At 50.3% G+C, this 27,489-nt stretch overlaps 2 protein-coding genes across 7 annotated transcripts; both read right to left on the minus strand.

The window, feature by feature from the left end:
• Positions 1-4,747: 4,747 nt before the first annotated feature.
• On the minus strand, positions 4,748-13,075 carry C1QTNF6 (C1q and tumor necrosis factor related protein 6). 5 transcript variants are annotated; one of them, XM_019544866.1, is made up of 3 exons: positions 12,877-13,075; positions 8,685-8,925; positions 4,748-7,334 (listed from the first exon to the last, which is right to left on the minus strand). In XM_019544866.1, the coding sequence occupies exons 2-3, from the start codon at positions 8,917-8,919 to the stop codon at positions 6,787-6,789; spliced, it is 783 nt and encodes a 260-aa protein (XP_019400411.1). In that variant the 5' UTR covers positions 8,920-8,925; positions 12,877-13,075; the 3' UTR covers positions 4,748-6,786. The 5 variants fall into 5 exon arrangements, with proteins under 5 accessions (XP_019400411.1, XP_019400409.1, XP_019400410.1 ...); XM_019544864.1 differs by lacking the exon at positions 12,877-13,075 and adding an exon at positions 9,952-10,010; XM_019544865.1 differs by lacking the exon at positions 12,877-13,075 and adding an exon at positions 9,893-9,973.
• Positions 13,076-20,974: 7,899 nt separating this feature from the next.
• On the minus strand, positions 20,975-26,896 carry SSTR3 (somatostatin receptor 3). 2 transcript variants are annotated; one of them, XM_019544868.1, is made up of 3 exons: positions 25,781-26,896; positions 25,579-25,654; positions 20,975-22,477 (listed from the first exon to the last, which is right to left on the minus strand). In XM_019544868.1, coding segments are annotated over exons 2-3 (1,269 nt in total). In that variant the 5' UTR covers positions 25,581-25,654; positions 25,781-26,896; the 3' UTR covers positions 20,975-21,210. The 2 variants fall into 2 exon arrangements, with proteins under 2 accessions (XP_019400413.1, XP_019400415.1); XM_019544870.1 differs by having other exon boundaries at positions 25,563-25,654.
• Between the last annotated feature and the right edge of the window lie 593 nt (positions 26,897-27,489).

Below are 27,489 nucleotides of genomic sequence, written 5' to 3' on the forward strand. Positions count from 1 at the left end.
TTTAAGAGGAGGTTGGATGAACACCTTGCTGGGGTCGTTTGATCCCAGTACTCTTTCCTGCCATGGCAGGGGGTTGGACTAGATGATCTGCTCAGGTCCCTTCCGACCCTACAAACTATGAAACTATGAAACTATGAAACCCTGAGATCCACTGCTCAAGAGGGAGAACCAAGGACTCTTTAGGACAGGGGCGGGCAATTACTTTGGGCAGAGGGCCACTTACTAAGTTTTGGCAAGCCATCAATGGCCGCATGACAGGCATCCAGGGGCAGATCAATATTAATTTTCTAAATTTTTTAGGAGCCCTGCAGGCTGGATAGAATGGCCTAGTGGGCCACATCTGGCCTTTTGGCCACATTTTGCCCACCGCTGCTTTAGGAGGAGAGGAAAAATGCAGACCACTCACTCCGGCAACCACTAGGTAAAGGGAAAGGGGCTTCTCCTGTTACCTCTGCTTCTTTGTGTGGGGTCATGGTGCAGGGACAGGGCTGCAGTGCTGGAGGATCCTGTGTTGTGATTTGCCCAGAGCTAAAGATTGCCTTAATCTGGCCTTTGAAAGAATCTTTGGCATGCCATAATACTTTAAATAAATGCATGGCTTATTTAGATGTCTGGCAAGCTGAACTTCGTGGGCAGGGGCCAGGTCCATGAAAATCATGTGATCAGGATGGGTGTCCGTTCATCTACTCGCTCCCTGTGTTCAACACGTACACATTGAGCCCCTGTCCCTGTTGCAGCAGGTTTTTTGCCCAGTCCCACAAGGATTTGGCCACGTCTGACAGTCAAGGACCCATATGTCCATACATATGGGAGGTGTTGCCCCATGTGTGTGGGAACAGACCAGGGGTTGAAGTGGGGAAGCTACTCCTCCTCTCCTCAGCTGGGGCCTGATCTTAAGGTCAATGGGCAAACTCCTATTGACTTCAGTAGGCTTTGGACCAGCATGGTGAGAGCTCCCGGTCTGTTCAACTAACTGTTTCTGCTGGAAAGGAATGGAAGAGGATCTGAATCTGCAGTGACTCTCTGACAGTTTGTGGGTTAGGTGACTCAGAGTCAACAAAGGGCCAGTCCGTGGGCTGAGAATGTCATGAGCTTCAGCCGATACCTTGTTCCCTGGCGCTCACAATAGTACAACAGAAGGGGAGATGGCAGTGGGCTGGTGAGGGGGAAGGTTCATGTGGCGCTTTCTACAGCAAATGCCTGGTGCCCTGGCCCCTTCACAAGACACTTCCTGATAACATCTTGCAGCAAACGGTGCTCGAAAAGGGCAACTCTTTCCACTGGCAGCAAGGCAAAATGTGTCCACACAAAGGTGGCCTGGTGGGAGACAGGAGAGCTCCATCAGGCCCTTGGGAGGTTCCTTATCCCAGCGTGACAGTGGTGGCGCTGTGCAGTTGTCCTTTAGCCACATTCCACTTCCAGATCCCAGCATAAAGCAAAGGTGTCCCTGTGTGGCTGGAGACACTGTCCTCAGATAACATGCAAAACAGCTCAGCGTTGGTGCCATGGAGATTTACCTTTGCAACCAGAAGATCTGCCCTTCGTGCGCTTCAGTGGTTGGCATGGAACAGGGACTGAAGAGATAACTTTAGAGAGTAACTCCTCATGAAGTGTATCGGGAAGGAAAACTGGACTAATCAGAGGGTTTTATACTGGATCTCAGTGTTGCTGGCCAGTGTTATTCCCCTGCTCTTTCATATAAACATCTCTGAAGTTAGAGCCAGCTCAGTGGTTTCAGAGGGGAGGGAGAAAGAGCAGGCTGGAGTGGAGGGGAAATCCACCACATCACAGCACAGCTGGATCCAGAGCAGCATGCTCTACAAAAATCCCCCATCTCGGCAGAGCTGAGCAGGAGCAGATTCCTTGGTTACGCTATGGCAGGCATTCAAACCCACATCAGAGCTCCCCTCCGCTCCCCACCCCAGCTCCTCTGGGGCCCCCACTTCTGCGCCTGGCAGACAAGGGGACTGACACTGAACCAGTCCCCTCACTGCAGCCTGCACCAGGAAGATGCTGGACTTAGCAGCTAAAGATACACAGTCTCCACAGCGCTTCTCCTGGGACCCACTCTCTTGTTGGCCTTGGAGTCTCTCTTTCCTCTCCCTGTTTTTAAAATCTTTCTTTCCCTCTTTCTGGTGGAGGAGTTAGGGCAACAAGCTACTGCAGGGACCTTCGGCTTCCCACTGGCTGGGCTGGGCGTGCAAGCTGCCATTTCCTCTTCCAGACAGCACGATATCCTGCCCACATACCTCTGTTCTCCCACTGCCCTTTTTTTACCTGCAAGACCACAAACCAGCAGAAAGCAGCAGGAAGTCAGTTAAAGGGCCAGTCCTGAAACAGACAGCTTTGAAGAGCTAAAGCACGCTAATTCCTAGCTCTGCATTTTTCAACTTCAAAGGACTTTACAAGGGAGGTTGGTATCACTGTTCCCATTTTCCAGATGAAGAAACTGAGGCAAAAAACCTAAGATTTATGACAGAGCAGGGACCAGAACTCAGGTCTCTTGACACTCCAGTTCCTATATTGGGCATTAGGTCACACTGCCTGCTTGCTATCATACCATGCATGTGAGTCCCCTCAAAAGAGAGTGTGACAGAGCCTCTGCTGTAGCTTCACTAAAATAAATGAAGTCACTGCTGGTTTACACTAGGTAAGAGCCTGGCCAGGGACTCTGAGGTGGGTTAGGTGGACAGGACCTTTTTATTGACTGAACAAGTTTTCTGCAACCTCACGTACAACTGGACTCTAATGAAATCCTGTGGTCAGACAGTGACAAAGTCAGCCTGGCCAAGGGATCTTTTTGAGCCCTAGAGCTGCTTATCTCACTGGCACCTATCCAGAGTCACTAAGGGAAAGGGGCTGGCCCACTTCAGTTCAGCATAAAGCCATTGGCTATGGAGAGGCGGCCACCCTGACCAGCCCTTGCTGAGGCCAAGGGTGGCCTTTTCATTCACTCAGAACGCCCCTTGTCACCCAGTCCTGGGGAAGGGGAGAGAATGGAGCTATAGGCCATTCCTGCCTGCTTCCTCCTCTGGAATCAGAGGAGATGATCAGCAAGGGAGCAATGAAAAGGGAACAAAAGGTATTACTAGCTCCATTCATACAAACCATTTTAAAGGGCTGGGGAATTAAATTCCCCTTTTTCCCCATCCAAAGGACTGTCACCATCAGGGACTCTGTTGTGTATGACAGACCTCACCAGTTCCATAAGCATCTCATCAAAATGGCCCCAGGGTGAGAGTATGCAAAATCCTGGGCTTCCTGAGAATCTTCTTCTGTTTGGGTAGCTATGTAGGCTGTGGAGTGGCTTAGGAAAGACAAGCAACAGGAGGCTGGGGTGGGACCTGGAGGAGTACCAGATGTGCCAGGAGATCGCTCTGGCTTCAGGCTTGGCACTGGGATCAAGGCAGCCTGAGGGAGCAGGTGGGAGATTGTAATCAGATCTGTCAAAGGTCATCTCTAATGAGTTACAAATCAATCAGAGCTTTGTGACATAGGAGATGCAGCTTAGAGCAGTTGTTTAGAAAAGAAAAAGGCCCAAAGTGAACTTCCAGACTGATGCTTCTTTTCCCCCTACCCCTATGCAGCTGAGCATGCACTCTCTCTTCAGCAACAGGCCCCAAAAATGGTGAAGTAAGTGCCATGCACTCACTTATTCTCCCCACACTCTCACAACCTTCCACCACCCTCAGGATCTGATCTTAGGTCCCTGCCCAGCCCCTTGTTTCATCAAACTTGTCCCTCCAGGTTGATCTTTGTGTTCCTGCCCATTCCCCCATATCTTCACCTGCTTAGTGCTTACCACTAAATATTCACCCATCTTTCTTAAGCATCCCTGCTTAACACTAAACTTTCACCCATCCTTCTACCTGGTTCCCAAGCTTCCCTCCGTTCCATTCTTCCTACTTATCAGATCTCTAGTGCCCATCCCCTCACTCTGAGTCCCTGTTTTTGCCCATTCCCCTATCATATCCCTCCCCGCCATCCTGATCCACAACCTGGCTCTGAAACTGTCCCCTATAGTACTAGTGATGCCACAAATGTCCAGTCAATGATTTAATCTTCCTCTCTGGTCTGTACTTCCTGGCTTTCATATCTCTGTACCTATGTGGAAATAACAGAGAAAAGCTGTTCTTGCCCTATCTGCCACACAACTGAAATCAGGATGTACCAGCAATCTGACCAGAAAGAAAAATCTGTTCTCCCACAAGAGATTTCCTGCATTTGCCCGTCCCCAAGGGATCAGCTAGAGATATAGAGCTAAACCTTCCAGTGGTTGGTGCACCACTGACCATCACGTGCTTTCCAGTGATTCTTCCATGGGACCTCTTGGTGCTTTTCGAACTTAAAGCATTTTCTATGAAGTAATAAACCTTGTGTGGCACTTCTCATCCATGCCACTCACTGTTGTTTACAGAGGGGGCAAAGGGTCATGATCTGCATCTTAGGCAGCTTGGAACAGAAGCACAGAGAGTGACTTGACAAAGATCAGAGGTTGGTGGTGGAGCCAGTTCTGGAACCCAGCTCTTTGGACTTGGTGGCCAGTGTCTGCTCTGCTGGAGCATACTGCCTTAACCTACAGAAAGAAGAGACCGTGGGGGTAATTCTCTCAAAGTGCAAAAAAGTTTTAATATGATTGAAATATACATACAAATATATATACATACACACATACACACACAAACACGCACACACAAATTCTTGGTTTTAATATTGTAAAGCACCATTAATTCCACAGTACAATATGTCTCTATTAGGCCTTCCAGTGGGCACCAGTGAGTCTCCTGAAGCTTCAATTAGCACCAAGGGACCACCATTTTATTTAGCACCAGTGGGTCTGAAGCTGGCCCATTTAGCACACTCTGACTTCCCCATGCACTTTAGGCCCTGATCAGCTCCCCCTTGAAGGCACTGGTCTGCAGGAAACAAATGGTGAAACTGGAAAGCAAAGGGAATTCAGAAATCAGGTCTGGAAGTTATTCAGCATTAGAGATTCCTGCTGTTCCCTGAGGAGACACAGGGATGCCACGTACTGTAAATATGCAACATCTGGGATTGCAGTCTGTGGATTCTAGAAAGAGGGAGGGATTCAGTCCTAGATCATTCACGCCTAAATTTCATACCCCTCCCCGCCAACACATTGCTCCTTTGCTACTTGCCCAAGCCCTGCCCTGGAGTGATTCAGTACTCCACATCTGCTAAGGGAGAGGGAAGAACTCCAGTTTCCATGTTCCTTCACATCCTGGGATTGCCTCACCACACCAGTTCCCTAGTAGCACCAAACCTTGCCTTGGAGGCACTCTTAATACCAACTGCCTTGATGCAGTATGTGAGCAGGTGTGGAGCGTGGAATTCATTTGCATCTCCCCAGCTCCTCCTCCTCAGCAAAGCAGGGGTAATAACACTGGCAGGAGAGAAATTGGCCCGCAATTCTCTTGAGTGTGTTTTTAACATCTGTTCCATGTCTCTTGCTTCCCTGGTGAGTCCAGTCTTCTGCCAGCCCTGTAAACCTCTCTCTGCTCTTTATGGCATCCTCAGAACATGCAGGGCTGGGTTTCCAGGAGCTCTCAGAGTTGGCCTCATTCTCCTCCCTGATGACAGTGGGAGCAGAGTCAGGCCAATGCCAAGAACACTAGAAAATGCTGCCTGCATCAAACAGGCTGGGGCAACCCAAATTTCAGCACACAGTCCTGCTTGCAGCCTCAGCCTGGACAGTGGGAAGGTGTTCCAGTTTCTGTGGCTCACTCCAACTAAGTGCTGATAGCAGGGGGACAGCCAAAGGCAGAGAATGGGACTGAAACCCCCGAAACGTTTCATACAGGCTGTCAAACAGCTCTGGTATATCTAATCCCTGGGATTTTAATATGTGCTTTAGTAGTTTTAGAACCCATGATGAACTGCCCCCCACACGAGGCAGTCCCCTTCTCCAGATTATGCTAGTAAATGGGTTGGAGGGAACGGTGAGGTTTGAAAGGAAGGACTATCTCCTGGCAGAGCCATGGGAGCCACCTTCGCCGGATTGAGACAGTGTGATCCCAGAGCTGATTGCCTGGCTCTGAACCTCCTCTGTCACCAGCATGCGAGAAGTATCTCTGCTTGTATCAATGGAATGATGTAAATGGAAAGAGTGGAACCAGTTCCACCTGCAGTTTTTAGAAAGGGAACACTCTGCCCTGGGCTGAGCTGGCTTTGAGCCCAACACAGGAACGGAGACTGCAGAGGATCCCAGGCTGCTCTGCAGAGGGAGGCTTACTGGGTCCAAGAGAGGCCGTCTGTCTCTCTCTGATATGCAGGACTTAATGCTCAGCCTGTAGCAGAGCAGTGTGACTCTGCTGCTTTCTTCAGTGGAGATGCACCAATTTGCATCACCTGTAAATCTGGAGAAGCAGCCACTGACACAACCTGTCACAGACAGCTCATCATAGACAGCGATAAACTAACTGCCTGATTGCTCCCTGGCTTGACACTGACGTCTAGGACCCTGTCAGCTGACCTAAGCCATGAGAGGGCTGAAGCAGGTCATAAACTATGGCACCCCCAATGCAGTAGGAATGTGTCTTTCAAGGCAGTCGGTGACCTTGAATGTTGACAGTCCCCTTTGGAAAGATGGGTTCCTGTACCCTCCCATTTTCTAAAATATCCTGGAGCTTCCTCTATCATGACCCTCCTGTTTCATTCCTTGTGGTTTGCAGTGATTGCGGGCAGTGGAGAGAGAGAGAGAGAGAGAAAGAGAAAGACCGTGAGATAAGAGAGGAAGGAGAGGAGAACAGCAAGAGAGAAAGCTGGTTAATCAATACTGGGTTTGACCAGGTAGCCATTGAAGGTTATGTAGACATCAATGTCATCACTGTAGATGGCATTCTCACGCTCACGCTTGTAGAGGCGCACCCAAACCTCATCTTTCTCCTGTAGCTCTAGCATGAGGCTCTGGCTCTGCATAATGCTGCGGTCACTGGGCTGGGCATAGAGGATGACTTCCTCACTCTCATTGCGCATGATGTGCATGTAGGTCTCCTTGAAGTTCCAGGTGTGGACATTGAGGCTGAAGAAGTAGAGGCCAGCCACATAGCAGTAGAACTTGCCATTGAACATGTTGAAGTGGCCATACAGATTGACGAAGACGGTGTCAAAGATTAAGGCCTGGTAGCCCTCACTGCTGTGGAGTGCCTTCTTGCGGCCCACTGAGAAAGCAGCGTACTGATGCTTGCAGGGATCACCTGGGGCACCCATTTGGCCCTTGCTGCCTTTATGACCCTGGGGTCCCCGCTCACCTCGTGGCCCTTCTTTTCCCCATTTCCCTGGCATCCCAGACTCTCCCCGGTCTCCTTTTTCACCTGCAAAATAAGCAGAGGACGTGCCCCATGTGATATTTTAGGGAGATGGAGAAGGTGCCCAAACTAGGTTCTTGTGAAAAGGTGCCATAAGGAGACAGTGGCTGTGGCCAGACACTAGAGTTGCACATTCATCTTCTTATTGGCACCAGCACAGGGGGCAGAGTGGATGTAGTCTGTGCCTTCCACAGTAAAGGTCTGGGGAAGATGGTATCACCTCCAACAGAGGCTTTATACTTTATACCCCTGCTTTAATGTGTCCTTGCAGGGAGGAGAAACCATTTGAGGCCAGGTTCTCCCAACCCCCCACTCCCTCTTCTACCCCAGAATGCCCCCTGTGCTGGGGAGGCAGTCATGGACATGCTCCCTGTCATGAATACGGTTCAGTGCTCACCAACACTGGAAATATTTCCTGGAAAGGATGGGTAGCTTAGGCCCAGCTAAACCAAGGGGGCTGTCGGGCAACAGTAAATGGCCCTGAACAACAGAATTCCCCATCACTGACAAGACTCACCGCACATGCACATTTTAGACATCGGCACAGTGCAGGCTCAAATGAGGACCCTTGATGGAGCAGCTGCTCTGAAACAGAGAGGCATCCCCATTCCACCCTACGCTCCACCAGCAGGAGCTGTGTGGGACAGGTCTTGGTTGGGAGTTGCTCTTTGCACATCTAAGTGTGGGGGTGTACGTGCAAATATCCTCCTAGCTGCTCAGAAGAAAAAGGAATGTTAGGGCTTCCCTTGTTCTTTTTCTCCCTCTCCAGATTGACGTGAGAGCTGGGAGAATGTCTGCCTGCAATTTTTTCTGTGCAAAATGTTAGTATGGGACTTGTGCCTTTGCTCTTAGCATATGCTCTCTCCCTCACCGCTACCTTCCTCTGCACCACATAGCAGCGTGATCCTGAAGCAGATGGATCTGGAAGGAAATCTCTTGCCCTGGTCAGAGGCAGTTACTGCTGCCACTGCCACCCCAGGACTGTTAATAAACATGAGCCAGTAAAAATCAAGTGAGGAGATGGCTCCCCTCAGTTCAGAGGTAAGAGCAGCAAGGCTGGTAGGTTCAGGGGATCATTAGCAATTTCCGGGATAGTTCTAACTTTCTAGGTATACAAATGTAAGCCTGCCAAGCCAGCATGATGGTGGCATGCAATGGGAAGTCCGTCCATCCAGACACTGGGCACTGACATGTTGATGAATGGCCTGCAGTTTAATATCTAGCTGATGCCACTTCTCACTTGTCTTCAGCATCATAACATGAAAGCCACTTTTGGGGGCAGCCAAAATGCAAGCACACAGCCTTTATCTTCAGCACAGGGACCCCGCATTATAAGCATACAAGCATGGCACTTACCTTTCAGGATGGTGATGTTGATGTAAGGCCGGACCTCAGGCATCGGGTAGGGCAAAGAGTGGTGGCTGGCCGGGTCAGGAGCCGACTCATGAGAATTCAGTGGGTCGCAGCAGCGTCTGCAACTGCTTGGGGTGGTGGTCACTTCTTTGGGGTCTGGTTCATCCGTGGGTACCCCAAACACAAACAGGGGGAGCATGAGGAAGGCCAAGTAAGCCCGCAATAGGATCGTTACCATAGTGACCTGAGAAGATATCGGAAAGTAAGGGAGAAAGACAGAGCCTGGGGACGAGAGGGAGCTAAGACGGAGGGTCAACAGGAAAGGATGGAGGCCTGTGCCTCCATGCTGGATGGCTATCAGCAGTTGACTCACCCTGGGAGCAGAGACGGAGGTAGAGACAGAGTTAGTAACTGCTCTGCAGAGAGGTGCTAGTTGGAAGCCTAATGCATAGTCAATTGAGGTCTCATGCTGCAATCCAAGCTGCTGCGGTGTCACTGCTAGGGCGTGCCCAACGCCCAACAGTCTGGACCCACTGGAGACAGGCAGTGCCGTTGTAGGCAGATCTGATCTCTGGAGCCTACAGCATCAGTGCCAGAGACTAACCACTGGCACCCAGGGCACCACAGGCTGTGGATTCAGTCTTCAGGCTGGAACAGGATGGGGAGCGGAGAGAAATCCAACTGCCTGTCACCATGAAAACAAACTCACCTCTCAGGAGTGAACTGAGAGATAATGGTTCTGACCTTGGAGCATTAAGTACATCCCCTTGAAATACTTACTCCCTTTGCACTGGCAAAGCCAGAAACACACAGGGCCCTGAGCTGATGATCAGACAGATCTGGGGGTAGCGAAGAAGCTAATTCTAGGGTACTCAAGATCTGCCTGCTCTCAGGATAGACTCCACACTTGGTGGGGGAAAAATCCCCCATTATCTCACCCGAAAGCATCAAATCAGCTTCACTGCTTGGGGAAGAGTTGGAGGCATACATCTCATCCACGGGCATTAACTCTTGGCTAGGAGCCTCGACCCAAGTAGCACAGGACAGGATCTTACCCCAGCAGGCACTGGCAGGGTCCAACCCACCAGTGGGGTCTAGTGACCTGGGATGCAGAGACACGGAGCTTGGGCTCCCCCCACTGCCACCTTGGCCAAATTTCTGGTGTGCCTCAGTCTTCCCTCCCTCCTCCCCCCCCTCACGGAAAACCTCACCCTGGGGTGGCCACCAAGGGCTCCTGCCTCGTCCCAGCTGCTCAGCGTCCACCACTTGCATGGATCCCCACCGTGAGCCCCATTGCTTCAGCCGCTGCTGCTGGCTCCAGCCTGTGCCTCCCACCCCTCCCCAAGCAGCCAGCTTTGGTTTTTGTGCCTTTAACTCTTTGCTGGGCTTGTGGGACTGGCTAAAGCAGCAGCCTGACGCATCCCAGGCCCACCCCCGTGCCAATGGAGACTGGCATGCAAACAGTGGGGACCTTCCCCCATGGGGTCAAGCCCTTTGCACCCTTGCTAGAAAAGCCTCTGGCCTCTGCATCCCCTGACGCCCACACACACATACACATACACGTCCCTGCATGATCACATACACACGTGCCCCTGCATGATCATACACACACACACATGACCTTACATGATCTTTCACACACACCCATGGCCCTGCACGATCATGTGCATGTACACACACACATCCCTGCACGATCATATACACAACACACCCCTGCACGATTGTGCACACATACATGCACCCCTCCATGATTGTGTGCACACGCGCGCGCACACACACACACACACACACACACACACACCCTTTCATTATTGCACATGGACACACACACACACACACACAACCCTGCCTGATTGCACACATACATGCTCCTGCATAATATCACATGCAGCCAGAACAGACACGTCCCTCTGCACCTCCCTGGTCTTTCCCCACTGTTTCTTGCTCCCCACAGTCTCTGCTGCTTGGGAAAGCAGGCAAGCTCTTCTTCCCTTGCTGCCTGCCTGACATTTCCTAAGGCAGCTTGGGCTGGAAAGGCACTGGAGTGTGGTCTTGCTGAGGGGTGCTGACTCCTCCAGGGCACAAGGTCCCCACTAGGTTTCATAGATGTGGGACTGTGCACCCCACTGTAGGTTTGGTGCCAGGTCAGTCTCCTCCTGGCATCAAGGACAGGTGCCAGGTTCTGGGACCCAGAAAGAGTGTCAGAGAGGAGATTCCCCTTGTTATTTGCAGTCCCTCAATCTCATTCCCCACCCCACAGAACAACACCCCAGCTTTGATCCTCCTTTCCCCATGCTGCAAAGCAGGATGGAAAGAGACTCTCCCCCAAGTCCCTGGAATAAAGTCAAGCCAGGCCTGACTCTGGCTCATGGCCTGTTCCCTGGGATGGAGGGGGTTGGGTAGCAGAGGTTGGAAGTGCACAGTCAGCAGCTTTGTTGCATCTCCTGTAATTTTAGAGGGAAAGTGGAGAACGTCTCCCAGCCCTTTGGCTGCTGGGAGGGGATTTTTTTCCTCCTGAGTGTTTAGGCTGGAAATCTGAGGGCGGCTGTGGCCAGCTTGCTTCCCAGAGAGCAGCTCGTGCTTGGCAAGGGTCCCAGCACCCTTGGAGAAGCAAACGGAAAGTCTGGGAAAATATGTTCAAGGGGAGGAGGGGGAGGGGGAGGGGGAGTGGAGAAAAGAGGCCAAAGGTAGCATGCGTCTGTTTGGTATGCTGGAAGCCACAAATTAATGGAAGCGGTGTGGATTCCCCCTTTGGCCCAGGGAGCAGAGTGGGCGTGACAGGGCAGGGTGTTAGTGAGAGGGACACTCCTAGGCGCTCCTCTGAACTCTGCTACTGACTGGCTGAGAGACCTTGAGGAAGTCCCACTTGCTGCACTGTGCCTCAGTTTCCCCATCTGCAGAATGGGGAGACTGGGCCAATTCTCTGCTAGTGGAGTTGTGGCAGAGCTTTGTGCAGAAGGATCCTGAAGAGTCTGCTTCCCACTGCTGGATCTGGCTTAATCATTCAATAACATGCATGAAGTGCTGAGGACTGGGCTCTCCTGGGAGGTGTGAGGGGGGCAATTGCAGCACTGAGCAAAGGCAAAGGCAGTGCCACTCTCTGAGATGTCTTGACCTAACCCAGCTGCAGTGGGATCCTTTTCAGCCCTTTTTGCAACTCTCATCCATGGGAGGCATTTTCCTTTCAAGGGGAGGTGGCAGAATAGGGTGGCTGGTGTCTCCTCAGCACCTTTCATACCCCAGCCTTCTGAGCACTCAGAGCAGGGCATTTTAAGGGATGATTTTGTTGGCCAGTGCCTTTGCCCTTTCATTACTTGATCAGAACAGTGGGGGAATCCACAAGCCCTTGCATCTACTGGTTTCCAGGAGCAGGCAGCTTGAAGAACTGTATCAACAGCCCCCTCTTCTGGAGATGGAACTAACACCAGCCAAAAAACTCTTGCTGTTATAGCTTATACCAGTTCCCTGAATGGACTATGCTGTATCAGGCCTTGCACGCCAGTATACCTGCAGCAACAATGGGGTTTCTGCCAATGCAGCGGTCAATCAGGAATGTGGGTTCCATGCCACTAACCAACACAGCTGTGCCAGGAAATCTTTTAAGTGTTGACCAAGCCCAAGGCATCTCCTGTACATAACTCCCCTCCCCCTGCCAAGCACACTCTGCCTTGGAACCAGCCCAGGAAAGCTCTTGCCAGCTTGGATTCAGGCAGTTGCTGCTGAAGGGCATCTGCTTACCCTGTCCCAAACACAAGTTTGGTACACAAGGACTAAGCCCAATGTCCCCTTCCTCATGCTTTGTCCCCTCATTGCATGCACACAACCCCAACATGCCCAGGACCCCCCCACCCCCACTCAGCATTGCCTGCTTCTTACCTCCACAACAATGCAGCTCCTCCAGCCTTTGCATACTCATCACATACACACAACTCCCCCTATACACACATACTCAATTTCTCATAGCTTCCCCACATGCCAAGTAGGGCTGCAGTCTTCTTGGATCTGCAGTGGACACATTATCCATATCTGAAGGCAGGCAAAGAATCCCTTCCCCCTTCTTCCCAGCCACGTAAGCAGTTTTCCTTTCCTGTTCCCCCCACTCTGCTAAGTCAAGTCAAATCCAGTCCACTCCCCTCCCCTCCCCTTCCCTTCCCATTTTTTGGGTACTCTGAATGGAGTGCAGAAAGCCCCTTACCTCTGCACCCCGTAAGCGGGGTCTTGTGCTGGGCTACGTGTATCCTCAGCTGCTCCTTGTTAGCACTGGGAGAGCAGAGGGCGAGCAAGGACCCAGCTGATTGAAACCAGATGCCAGCCAAGTGTTGTTATGTAATTACTGTCTTTTTCATCCTGCCTGGAAGCCTAGTCCTTTATGCAGCTCTCCCCCACACTCTGGATGGTGCCAGGCTGAGTTCTCTCTCTTCATATCATAACTTACTTGGCTCAACAGCTGACTCTCTTCTCGGAACGGGGCCTACTCCTTTGAACTAGCGCCAGCCCTTTCCTTAGAAGGAAGGAGTGAGTGTTGTCTAGTGGCCACAGCAGGGGAACTGGGAGTCACGATTTCTCAGCAATGTTCCCACCTCTGCTATTGACATCCTGGGTGATCTTGGTCAAGTCACTTGGGCTGTGTATATATGATAAATTTGCCAAACACAGCAGTGGTTCTTTCAGGCATGCTGTGCCGGTCCGGGCAAGCTGCATCCTGAACCAGTGGTAGTGAAGCTGCATCCAGCCAGAACAGCAAATTGCCCAATTAGCAGCAATTAGGGGCCAGCTAATTGGCTGTCACCCAGCTGTGCTGAGTAGCTTGCCCATGGTGCCATATGAACATGGTTAAACCATTTTGGGTTCAGGAGACAGCCTGCTTGACAGTGTCATAGACATCCGTGGTGTAATGTACATACGTTTGTAGTCTTGCTCTTCCTCAGTGTCCCCATTTGTATAGTGGAATATTCAGCCAAAGTATTGAAAAGCAGCCACCACCAATTTTTAGACCCTTTAAGGCCTCATAAGTTGGGGGCTCAGAATTATGAGCCGCATCTGATAATCTTGGCCATCATTTTGGCCCTTTGATGTTGTTGTGAGGCTAAATTCTCCAGTGGTTGTAGAGTTCTGCCCGGAGTACTAAAGCGGCTTTCAAGTGCCAGAGAGGCCTGAGGGACAGGCAGGAATGCTGTATTGTGGGATACCTAGAGAGCTGCCTAGCCCACCTTTTGCAGACTCTGTAATATGACAGACCTAGGGATGTCCTTTGAGATATTGAGGAACAAAGCAATATCATCTTCCTCCCAGTACACTTCTGTCCAGTTTTATCATGGGTTAGCAGCCGTGCACATCTGTACACTTGCATTCTGTTGTGGGATAAAAACATCTGTCCTGTATCAAACATGTAACAAATGTGATGCTTGTCCATACAAGGTGGTATTATAACCTCAGAGTGTTGTTTTATGTTCTTCATAAGGCAGGTGGCCCTTTGCTCTCATGTAAGGACAAATTAGGGCTCAATGGGGCCCACATCAACCAAGAATAGGAGGCACAGACTCACCTGTGTCTTTCTGAGAGCAGCTGCCAAATGTTGGGGCCCTCTCGCAAATGGTGGGGGGGAGCTAAGCCCCCAGTTCACCTGCTCTGTCAGGCCAGCGGTCCAATGTGAGGATGTTTGCTTTACCATGCCAAAGCCATGACACCGCAAGGCTGCACCAACTGTATTTGCAGTGCTTTGCACTGAGGTACTACAGTAAGGGACTCATCAAAGACACCTCAATGGCAGATGTGCACCTGGCAGAATCAGTCCGGTGGCTGGTTCGGATTCCCACCTACATCACTGGCACATAGATGGATGGCATCCTGTGGCTCATGCAGCCCTCTCCCTTCCCTTTCACATTCTTTCCACCCCCAGCCAAACCAGCCATTATGGACTGCTCTGGGCAAAACATGTTCTTGTCGGATTGGATGGGACTGAACCCTGCTCAGCAGATGGTGTCCCACACTAGGAAAATCCTATTTTTCCACTGATGCCATTTGCGGGAGAGAATTTCCTAATATCATCTCCCTTTGGGAGACATTTTGTTTCATGAAGCAAGTCAGGATTTTCCCTTGCACCCACTCAGCAGCAGGATGAGATATTTTCTCCTTGTGTAGCTGTGACCCAAACAGGACCTCCACCAGAGAGTCAGCATTGACCAAGCAACCCTGACTCATAGGCTAGTGACTAGTTGGCTGTACTGACCACTGGCTTGATCCAAACCCCAGTAACTTTCCATGGGGCACTGGCCAGGCACCAAATGTATTAGTTATATTGGCCACATCTGAGGATCATATGTGACCAGCTGGATTCTCATATTTTGTGCCCTGCTCCTCTCCCAATCCTATGAGCCCTGAGGGCAGGGCTGGAAACCTAGGAAAACAGGTGACCCTATTGAGAGGGGCCTGGGTGGGCAAATAGCTCCACCTGCAGGAGAAATAGAGAACAGCGGCTAGAGCCATTGGTGGCCTCTCCTGCTCTCCTGTGCATCATCTATCCTGGCACGTTATGCGCCTGGTGTCAGCAGTAAATGCTGCTCTCTGCACTGACAGCACTACACATGGGACAGGGTCCAATGCCGTATGAGGTCCTAATCATTTCAGTGAGTGTTGTGTGAAGCCATGGTGCTGAAAGCAATTTAGCCCTGTCTACCCAGGTCTTACGTTAGTGTCAGCACTGTGAAGCTGCCCCCTTGGCTGACAACCGGTACAGTATGAGCTAGACAATGCTTCTATCTACCCCACTGCCCCAGATAGAAGCCCCCTTTCCTATAAGACTATTTGAAAAGTGCAGGTTGTGACTATGTGTCTTGAAGTGGATGCACATGCACCATATGTGAGTAGTGTGTGTATGCCTGTTTTAAACATGTGTCTGGGGGTGTATTTGTAGGTCTGTGTGTATATTACCCAGTTGAAGTGTGTACATATTCTAGACAGTACATGTTATCGTACAGGTATGGGTGTGTTTAGGTGTCTGTTTTTGTTTACCCAGCTGTGCATTTAGTGTGTGTGTGAGGCTGCATGACCTGCTGAGTGCGAGAGCTGTGTGAGCTGGCTGCATTCTGTGTTGCGTTTGCATATTTTATGCTTGGAAAGACAAAGAACACCAAGTTTGCATGAGCAAATATTTACATATTTTCCACTCGTTCAAGCACATAAAGCATTTCACTTCTCTGTTGCACCCCAAGAGCAGGGAGCGTCTCATTTCTGAGGGAACCTCTCTTCTTTCCCACCCTCCCTATCTCTAGCTGTTGGCTTTCCTGCATCAAGAACCGATTAGAAATGACCCCCTACACTCACACACAGACACACATATCCGTAGCCTTGATCCCTTCTCCCAAATGCATCTGAAGTGAAGGCGCATGCTGCAAAACTGTGGGTCATTTTGCTGTTCGCATTATCTGTGCTGCTGTTTTATCACGCCGAGCGCGTAATGGCTTTCTGACAATAGCCAAGAAGGACGTCAAGGGCAGGCTGTGCTAGTGAGACAGCCTTGCAGTGTGCCTTCCTCTCACTCAATTTACTCCTCTCTTGAGATGCTTTTCATCCCTGGAAAGTTCTCTTTAAAAAAAATTGCCCCAAAGGGGGAGGGTCAAACAGAGAGTGGGTGTATGAAACTGCGTGATTCTGCTGTTGCACGGGTACAGCGTGTGTATTTGACTCTGTGTGTGTATGTGAGTGTGTGTGTGTGGCATAGAGCATACTGTGTAGGGGTGTTGTTCTCAAGGTCAGTAGGCAGTTCCCTGCTTGAGATACACACCCACACACACTTGCATGCACACACTTTTGCATAGGGTCTTCATAGCCTTAATCACCCTGACTGTGATCAAACGCAAGCTGAGAAGAGGCATTGCAGGGGCTGCTGGAAGCACTGCGGCCTCTGCTAGACTTGCAGCTCTGAACTCTACGTGAGGAGAATTAAACCTTTTGTGTAGTGAAGGGTTTGATGGCGCCCTTATCTCTGCGTCTCTGCACTCAGAATAGAAAAATCCATTTCTACATCTGACTGGAACAAATCCCCCAGAACATGTCCAGAATTCATCTCTTTGCTGGGCGCAGGACCTTGAGCTCTGGCTGTTCCCAGAAGCAGCTCGCTGCCGGGCACAAGATAGAAAGTACTCAGGACGCCTCTTCTTGGTGGCCCACAGGCTAATGCTACTTACACGCAGACACTGGTGAACTCTCCAGGATGGAAGGAGGCCTGTGCAATAGAATGAACTGTGATGTTGCATCAAAACTTTTTTTGTGAAAAATGGCCCCACATCAAGAATGCAAAAGGTTGCAGATTTTTTCCAGCATGATATTTTTTTCCTGAACTTTGGATTTAAAAAAAAAATTAAATGTTGTTTCCCCCCCTCGTTTTCTGTTTTGGTTTCATGCTTTTTTCCTGTGCTGTCACTCAAAACGGTGGAGGTGGAGAAAAAAAGTAGAAAAATTTGGGGGAGGGGCAGGGTGTTGTGTTTTGCACTTGAAAAAAATCAGAAAACATTGACTTTTTGCTTCAAAAACCTTAAAACACATTCAATGTGGTTCACAAAATATTACCTACAAACCAGCTCCACTAAGGGAGCTGAGGAGTGCTGAGAAGTGACCTCCTCAATGGGCATGGACAAACAAATTCAACAAAGTGACCTTGTGTCCCATTTTGCAGGCAGGACAGTCAGTGATTTCTGTCCTCAGGTACTGCAGATACTTGGGTCCTGGTGTTTCGTTTGTGAGGTCTTATTGCAGAGGAAGCTGTAAAGGCTGAATGCAAGCTGCCCTCAAGCCAGTGACCCTGGATAAGGTTCTAGGTCAACCTGTGATGAAAAAAGCATCTATAACACTAGCACTGCATAGTTAATGAATAGTCCAGGGACCCCCATAACTTCTTAAGGCAAAAGCTAGAACAGTTATTTAGCGTCTAAGGAGATGGAAAACCTTGGCATGTCTACACCCTGCATAGTCTACACTGTCTTTCTCCAGCTGAGTCCTCTTATGGCAGTCACATATATGCACCTCACTGCTCAGTAATAGCCACTAGCAGCATCATGTGCTTCCTTCCCCTAAGGTCCATTCCCACTCTACTATATCTTCTAGAGGTGCCAGTTTAGCAGACATGGAGCAAAGCAGAGGGAAACACCCTTATACCACCCCTACACAGATGAACATTCATGTCTTTAACTTACATGCCCAGATCAGTGTACCTCCAGATATATCTATATCTATATCATAGATTTCATAGACATTAGGGCTGGAAGGGACCTTGGAAGATCTTCAAGTCCAGCCCCCTGCGCCAGGGGCAGGAAGTCAGTAGGGATCACAGGATCCCAGCAAGATAAACATTCAAATGTCTCTTGAAGGTGTTCAAAGCAGATGCTTGAACCATTTCCGGTGGCAGTCTATTCCAAACCTTGGGGGCTCAGACAGTAAAGAAATTCTTCCTTATGACTAGCCTGAAACAGTCATGGAGGAGTTTGTGACTGTTTGACCTTGTCATCCCTTGGGGTGTTCTGGTGAACAGACATTCCCCCAGATCCTGGTGAGCACCCCTTATAAACATATAGGCAGCCACCAGATCACCTCTGAGCCTGCACTTTTCCAGATGGAAGAGTCCCATACCTTTCAGCCTCTCATAAGGTCTGTTTTCCTGACCTCTGATCATGCGCGTGGTTCTCCTCTGCACCCTCTCAAGCTTCTCCACATTTTTTTAAAATGTGGAGCCCAAATTGGATGCAGTATATATGGAAGAAGAAGGAAACACAGCAGTGTGCTGCACTAAGTGATATAGGAGGATGGAGAACAGGTACTAAGAAACAGGGTAACTTTCCTCACACTAAGCTAAAGACTGACATTTATAAATACACGTACCTCCAGGCTAAGAAAAGGGAACACATTTCCCTAGGGAGATGAAAGAGCAGTATCTGAAATGCAAGAGAGGCTGCCTTGGATGGACAGACTGTCACCATGGAGAGGAAAGACAGAAGTGTCCCAGCCCTGAGACATCTGGGCCAGTGGTATCAGCCCTTCACCTTCCTCCCTTCCCCCACTCCAGCCCAAAGTGTCTACCACTGGAGAAGCAGGGTCATCAGGATCAGCTCCCCAGCCCCAGGCACAGGCAGTGCAGCCCTGGAACATTGAGCTGAGGGGTCAGCACCCCCGTGTCACAAACTTTTCAGCACCAGGACATCAAGGTGAGTAGGATCAGCCCTCCAGACACAGGTCCCGGACAGCTGGAAGACATTCCTGTGCTGGCTGTCACACCTTCACTCACTGCTCTCCCTGTATGCAGTTATCTGTGCTCTTTCCCCCTGGTGCTCATTCAGTCTCATATTGATTTTGAGTGAATTTGTTTCCACTGTCTCTCCCAAATTAGATTTCATTCCTCTACTTGTCTCAACATTCAAAGTCTCCTTTTTCCGCTCTTCCAGCTATCTCTTTCAAATCTGTTATGTGCTTCTAGTCCTGTGGATGCTCTGTATCAATGTGCCCGGGCCACACTGTCTGTTTACCTCCCCGCCCCAACATCTCTCACCTGCCTGCAATGCCTCACAGCCTTTAGATGATACTGTTTCCACATTTCCCATGAACTTTCCTAGTCTCTCTGAGCTCTTTCTCCTGCTGCCTAGCCTCTTCACCCCTCCCACCTACTTCAGAAAAGACCCCCCAGAGGAAGGTGCCCACAAACCTGCAGAGGACTCTGGATTGAAAGTTGGTCTTCTTGATGGCTGTAGCTTAGCAACGGCATTTATAGAAAAGTTCAAGGTGCACAGAGAGGCATTTAACAGCGCCTGCAGGCATGGAGCAAGGCAGAGGGAGATACCCTCACACCACCCCCACATGCACCATGCACAGCTACCTTTCTAACATGCAGGCACAGATCAGTGCACCTCTAGCTGCATAGGCACCCAGCTTTGAATAGCCACACACACTAATACCACTAGACAATCATCCCCTGCACCTGTCTGAGCACCCCTGGATACACTTGCAGAGACAAATCAGTCCTCAGCACCTGGAAAGAGATAATTGCCCTGCACCTGTTAAAAAAACCCACCCACACAGACATGCCCAGAAAGAAACCAATCTCCTGCACCTGTAAAAAACACAACCCACGTACACCCACAGGGACAAACCAATCCCCTATACCTGCCCAAAAGCCTAACTCTTGTACCCCTTTAGACAAATCAGTCCTCTGGCATCCTAAAAAATACTTCCACAGGCACCCACACAGAGAGACATCAGTCTCCTGCATAGACATCTCCACATAAACACCTGCACAATACATTAATCCACTGCCTGTACACAGGCATCCTCACACATATACCCACGAAGGAACAAATTCCTTGCACCTGTAAAAAGACTGCACCAAAAATCAATGCCTCATAATTGTCAGACAACCATGTGTACAGATGTAGAGTCAAATCAGTCCTCTGGACCTGAACCAACAGCCCCCCATGGACACAGCCAGAGATAGATCAGCCCTCTGTACCTGTACAGACAGCTCCATAGACATCCAGGGACAAATCAGCTTCCTGCCCCTGTATAGACACTCTCATGTCCATATAAATTGACCCACACCACACATGCACATGGGCACCACCGCATTCACTGGATTACTGACCAGAGACAAGCCCACCTATCTCTTTGCACATCCATCCATACAGCCTCCCAGCACAGTCGTACATACAAATGGGTCAGCTGAAATAATCTGTAAAGTCCCAAGTCTTTTTATTTATTCATAGTAAAGTGGTTGGGAGTGGCTGGGGGGAGGATGGTTGGAAGTACAGCTTGCAGGAAACTCTGCCCTCAACTCATGTCCTGTTGGCCCTTTCCAAACATTATTATCATCCTCCACCAGACTATGAAGCTCCTGGGGATTACAGAAATGGGGAAAAGAGTGTTTCTGTCCAGTCAGAGCAGCCTGCCCCTGAGGCCTGGGAGCATTTTAAAGAAACAGGGCATTTTATGCAACTGAAATGGTATCAGGGCAGTTCAGGGGTATCCCCAAGAGACATCCTAGAGAAGCTGGAGGAATGAACAGGACAGATCTATGGCCCAGGTAGCTTCTGTTTGTGGGCAAGAACAGTTTTCATGTTCCTTTCTTAGAGGGTTTAGTTCCCATGAACATTGGGACAGGTTTGGAAGCTGATTTTGGTGCAGACATAGTTGGCTACCTGTTCCAACACCCTGTGTAGGTGATGGAGGAGGAAGGGGCAGCGCTGACCCTTCTCTGTGGCTTCCCCACCCCCCATGCTGGTGATATGGCCATTAACACCAAGGCTCTGCCCTTGTCCAGTCTCTCTTTCTACCCCCACCCAGAAGCTCTCACATTGCCCCCCACCCCCACAATATGGATGTCAGACATTGCTACAGAAGTCCAAGGCCGTGTTTTGCTTTTCCACATGCTTCTTCAGGTTTCTTCTTCTTTGTGTGCAGGCTGGACCTTGGTACCTTGTTGTCTGCCAACCCCCATGCGTCACAACTACAACACCCTAGGGAGAGAAGAAAAGCCATATCCTCCCATTTGCTACAAGTAACTGATGTTCAGGACACTGGTTTTCTCACAGCTCACAGGGTCCTCTGGGAGTGGTTTCTGTTCACTGCTACCTCCAGCTCCACTGCTCAGGGGGCACTCCTGCTGGCCATTGCCATTCTGGGCAATCTTGCTGACCCCTCTTGCCTCTTCTTCCTCCTCTTCCTCTTCATCTTCAGACTTCTCCAGGGGGCACGCTGCAACCTCCTGGCTCTGCACTCGACGGGAGGGCCTCAGAATGGCCCGGCGGAAGCCCTGCTTGAACCGGTAGGAGAGGAAGCCATAGATGATCGGGTTGGCACAGCTGTTGGCATAGGGCAGTACCACAACAAGGAAGTAGACACCAAAGAGAGACGGCTCCTCGGGTAATGGGCAGACCACGTTGATGATGTTGAGCACATAGAAGGGAAGCCAGCAGAGCACAAACACAGCCACCACAGCCACCACCATGCGTGTCACCCTGCGCTCTGATAATTTGCGTTTGGCCGACAAGGCCTGCACTCTCCTGCCAGAGGACCGTATCTTGATGACAATGAGCAGGTAGCAGAGGCAGATGACCAGCAGTGGCCCAAAGAAGCCCAGGGCAGCTGTATAGATGATAAAGCCAGCTTTCCACACTGAGGCTGGCTCAGGCCACTGGATGTGGCAGGTACTCATCCCCAGGGGGACATCTGAGAACACTACAACAGGTAGCACCACCACGGATGACAGCACCCACACTGTGGTGCTAACCACTTTGGCCACACGTGCCGTCCGCCATTTTGATGACTTCCCTGGGTGGACAACAGCCAGGTAGCGGTCAACGCTCATCACGGTCAGACAAAAGATGCTGGTGAACTGGTTTATGGCATCTACAGCCATCACCAGCCGGCACATAAAGGAGCCAAAGGGCCAGTAGGACAGTGCATTTTGTGCAGCCAAGAAGGGCAGCCCTAGCATGAACAGCTCGTCTGCCAGGGCTAAGTTCAGGATGTAGACATTGGTCACTGACTCACTAACTGAGTGGCACAGGACTACATAGATAACCAGGGAGTTTCCAACCAGCCCTACCACACAGACAATGAGATAGACCAGCGGGACAAGGACTCCACTAATTACAACTCCCGGGCTGGCAGCTGTTGATAAGTTCCCTGAGATGGGCTCTATCCAATTGATTGTGGTATTTCCCTCCTCTGGTACCATGGGTGTGGGGAAGCTGAAAGCAGGCGTGTCCATGGCAGAGGCAGAAGTGGATCTGTCTCCCACTGGATCAGCTGGAGACCTGAAAGTGAGAAGAGGAGAAGAAAGATACCTATGCTTTTAAAGAAATCATAGTGAATGCACCACAGATAAAATAGCAGCTATAATGGTATGTGGGTGCAGACACATGTGGGAAGCAGCGATGGGCTGTCAGATGCTGGAGCCTCTGAAGAACATGGGAGAATGTCAGCCATCCCCAGCTCTTTTAAAATGATGATGAGCATGGTAAGGATTGGGACCAGCATGGAAATGATCCAATATATATTTTTATAACATTTATATTTTAAATATATATATTGGACCATTTCCATGCTGGTCCTGATCCTTACTAAAGGACTTCCCAAGGGGAAACCCAAGGAAGCAATTACAGGCCTCCTTTTCCCATTGAAAATAACACAGAAACTGGTAGTGTCAATCTCAGGGAGCCTGATTCTCATTCACCAGGACCATATTCCTTACCAACATCCTACAGGGCAGGTATCCCCAAGTGAAGCCACTCCACTTAGGCCTTGGGGAAACCTTGGGGACAGATTAGCTGAACTCTTTCATTGTTTCCCAGACTGAATCCTGCTGCTATTAAGCTGGTCTGACCTTATCTGTTTCCCATGGAATCAAAGAGACCCTCAGAGTATCTCCCTTCAAAGCCCGGAGCAAATGTGAAAAGCTTAGCTGAGTGCTCCGGAAGACAGAGGAGCTGGCTCGTATCTTTACAATCTGTGAATAAATGGGGAGACGGAATATTTACAACATCCCATTCGGTGCAGATGGCATGATCCATTCACATACCCCCCTCCTACCCCACATCCCAGCAGCTTCACATATTCTAGAGTACTGGCTGCTAATAGAAGGGGCAGCACCTGCCTCAGCCCGCAGCACCAAAACAAACTTCATGCCTTCCTAATCTTTGATGTCCTATTGCCCATCAAAGCAGGCTTTGGCATGGAAACGGCACACACCCACTCAGAGCAAACCATGAACAAACAGCTGTTCGTGCCAGCTCTTGGCTGATAACGAGAGAGGCGTCACAGCAGGGGCATGACTGTCATCCTTCACCTCCCTGAGGCAGGGCTTGGGACATGTGGGATTGGCAGCTCAGCATAGGTCAAAACCTGGAGACACAGGTGATTGCCCTGACCTATGGCTGAGGATTCTCCAGAGATGTATCTGCAAGGCTCTCAGATGATCAGGGCTATGAAAAAGCCCTTCTGAGATTCTAAATGGCAGCCTCGCACATCCCTCCGCTTTCAATGTATTGATCCCCCCTGCCAGGTTAGCTCCTTGAATGGCAGGTTATAAGTGAAGGTGATTAACACAGAAGAGGCTGGGATAGCAAGCCCCAGCAATAGGCCCCTTGCCCATCACATTCTTACCTAAGGTCCCAAGACAGCAGAACTCTCAATGGTTCAGAGCTGACCCTGGCTTTTTGCTTTAGTAATGATGACTGGGAATCTCAAAGGAAAGGATTTCCAGTACTGCTTCCCTTTAGAATGCCAGAAATGCCTTGGGATTGTCAAGCAGCCCAAAGCTGGGATACAAGGACATTTAAAAAAATAAATAAAAATGTTATTAAAGTTCTGGAAGCCTTGGGAGAGCTTTGAGGTGTGGGTTGATTTCTATAAAGTCAGAACCTGTTCTAACAGGCACCCTCCCCAAGGGGTCTCTAATGGGCACCACATCACATGCGTCTAACTTTTCAGACGGGGTTCTTTGGGTGAATCTGATGTCTTTTATTAGACCAACTTAAGTCGGTCTAATAAAAGACATCAGAATCATCCAAAGAACCTTGTCTGCCTATGTCCTTAGACCAATACGGCTGCAGCCTACACCCCTCTAACTTTTCACACACCCTTCATATGTCCATATTCTTCTTGGGACCTGCTACCCTGATTCTCCACTAAGCGCAAGTAGGAGATCTTCTGTTCTATCCATATGCCCTCCCCACCAAGCCTTGGACTGCTGCCCAGGAATCAGCCTAACTCACTTGTTCCTGCTCCATGTGAGAACAATGAACTCTTTGTCATCTAACTGTCCAACTGCTGACCTGAACCTGAGTGTGTGGGCAAGGCAGCACAGACATGACCATCACAACTATTCTTGGTGGATAAACTTCTGCTAGGATGGAAATGACCTAGAAAGGGGGATCCAGGAGGCCCAATAAGATGAACCTGAACGATAAAAAGTTCAGACTGAATATGAGAAAAGGTTTTCAACAGAGAGGACTGCTGGGCTGTGGAACAGTCTCCTGATGGAAACCCTGTCATTTGAGTGATTTTATGCCAGGTGAAAGAATACACTGCTAGGAGCCCCTCCCTCTACCTTCTGTCCCCCGTGAACTGGCTGAGAAGGACAGGTGGAGTAAAAAGCAATGACATCCTTCTCAGTGCTAAAATCAATGACTCTCTCATCTCTTCTCTGAGCTGTTCCACAGCCATCCCAGTGACGCAGGTGGGCTTCTGTCTGGCAACAGGAGTGGCTGGAATGGGCATAGAGAGTCCCAGAACAATCAGCGGAGACAAGGATCAGGAAGACCGTGGGAGATGAGAGGTGGGGATAGGGTGCAGGTCTGTGAGTACTCTGACTACAAGCATGGGAGGGGGCAGGTGTCAGAGCCCATTCCAGGTGAGCTGCAGATGCTGTGAAGCTGTAAAGGGGTAGAGGAGGCTATAGGGAGATACCTGAGTTTAAGTATCAAGAGCCTGGTGCTCATGGAGCATAGTTATATACTTAGACTGCAACCTTTTATGGGCAGAGACTGCCTTTTTGCCATGTGAATGTACAGCGCCTAGCACAATAATGCACTGATCCCTGAAGGGGGAGGTCTCCAGGTGCTACTGCAATACAGAAAATAAAGAAGAAATGCTAGTGCATCCTTGGAGCTGGGAGCCAGGGTAAGTTAACCCCTGCTATGTCTTTTTATCCAAGAAATCTGCATCCCTTAGGAAAAAGAAGCCTCTTGCCCATGGTTTCAGTGGTGGGGAGGGGTTGGTAAGTGGTAGTAGCTGGGGGGATCCTCTACAGACCAGGTTTGTTAGTGGCTGGAATCCCACCCAGAAGTTAGTACATCACCCCCGAAGCCCTCCCCACCCCACCCCTGTTGCCCCTCTTACCTTGTCTTGCACTGACATTTCCTACTCCAGTTTCAGACTCTCTTGTTTCCCAGCTGCTGGCAGAGAAACCCTGCCCTTCACCACCTGCCTGTCTATAGGGACAGGGCACAGAAGGGACAGAAGGAGGTTCAATGTTATGGGAGTGCAGAACCAACTTCTGCATGTGACAGAGCCTGGGGAATGAATGGAAAGAGGAGGCCGATTCGCCCAGTACTTACGTGTCAGTGGGATTTACATTTTCCTCCGCTCGCTGGAAGCATGTGTCCTATATATATATATCTCTCTCTCTCTATATATATCTCTCTATATTTTTTTCTCTTCTTCCCCTTTAAAAATAAACTAAAACAGTGAAGCCATGTCCACCATCCGCCTTGTGGAGCTGAAATTCCTCCTTTCACTTCTCTTCAGAGGTGCCAGTTGCTCTCGCCTCTCAACTTCTGCTCCAGCTGTGGGACTTCCCCCAGTCCCAGAGCCTCCACACCTGCCTGCTCACACTCTCCCATCGGGTTTCCAGGGCTTGCCTACTGCAGGTGACAAGCCCATCTCCTTGCACGGCTCGGGGGAGCCACGACTCCCCTCTCCAAGCATTCCTTCCACTGAAGTGGGGCTTCGATGCCAGGGTTAGGTAGATCAAGCAGGGAACGATCCCACCAGCCAATCAGCACAGGGCTGGGAGGTGAGAATGGGAAGGAGAATGAGAGAGGGAGAAAGGGAGAATGAATGATAGGAGGAGAGAATGGGGAGAAGGAATAGGAGGGGAGTGACAGAGTCATTATGATGGAGAGAGAGGGAATGAGGGGGTGGGAGAGAATGAGTGTGACAGATGGTGACGGAGGGAGAGCAAGAAAGGGAGAAGGAGTGAGGGGGAGTGGAGGTGAGGGAAGGGAGGGAGAGATGCAGAGAGCAGCTGCGTGTGGTAAGAGCAGCATGGCACTAGAGGCTGGCTGCAGGGAGCGGGTGACTGAGCTCAGCTCTCCAGGGCAGAGGGTCTTTATTTATTTCAAGTGCTTTTCTTTATGTTGGCGGGGGGGCTTTGCAGACATGCCAGAGGGGAGCGCTTTGATCAGAAGAGTTTACTGGCTGTTCGGGCACAAAAGGTGCCTCCAGAAAGTCAGTGCATCTGGATGTATAGGGCTCCCAGGGTGGGGCTGTGAACAGAGACATCCACCAGACCCTTCTTCCCAACACACTGTCCCACAAGCATCCCCGGCGGGCAGGGGATGCGGGTCATAGGAATGTGTCCCTCTCTACCTCTCCCCTATTTGCAGAGGCTCATTTCCCTGGCATGCTCTGAAGGAACAAGGCTCCAGCCCCGTGCCCCAACCTCTGCAACCAGGTGATCTCATCTCTGGCACAGAAAGGAGCTGGCCAGAGAGGGAGGAATGCAGCCCCCTGTGGAAGGACATGAAAATCCCAGCCCTTCATAGCTCTTCTTCGTACTAACCCCAAGCTCCTTTCCTCACCTCATTCCTGCATGGCATTTCTGTAGGCTTTCTCTTCAGCCCTGTCATTCAGTGGCAGAGAGCCTGTCAGTTCCCATTTCTCACCTGCAGTCTTTGAGCTCCCAAGACCCAATTTGGGCTTAATATAAGTGGATGCTGCTCCATGGACTGACCGCGTCCACAGCCTATGCCCTGGGCTCCTCCTTCTGAGTTGCATGCCAGCTCAGCTGCAGCAAAAGGGCCACAAACCAGTTTAGTCAGCCACCAGGCAGTTCCTCTGGTGCAGAGATGTTCTCCAAGTAGCAGAGGGGCAATTGAGCAGCCCTAGACTGGCCTCAGGGTAGGACTCTACCTGCAGCATGGCTCAGAGAGGAGAGGTGGCACGGGGTGAGGGTGGAGGGAGGCCAGTGTGCACTGCACCCTGGCTAGTATGGACAGCCAGAGTGGCTCAGAGGCAGGCTATATTCAAAGCTAACTGGCAAGTT

This window comes from Crocodylus porosus, unplaced genomic scaffold (genome assembly GCF_001723895.1).
Source record: "Crocodylus porosus isolate Cpor-Errol unplaced genomic scaffold, CroPor_comp1, whole genome shotgun sequence".
In the NCBI taxonomy this organism is placed as follows: Eukaryota; Metazoa; Chordata; order Crocodylia; family Crocodylidae; genus Crocodylus; species Crocodylus porosus.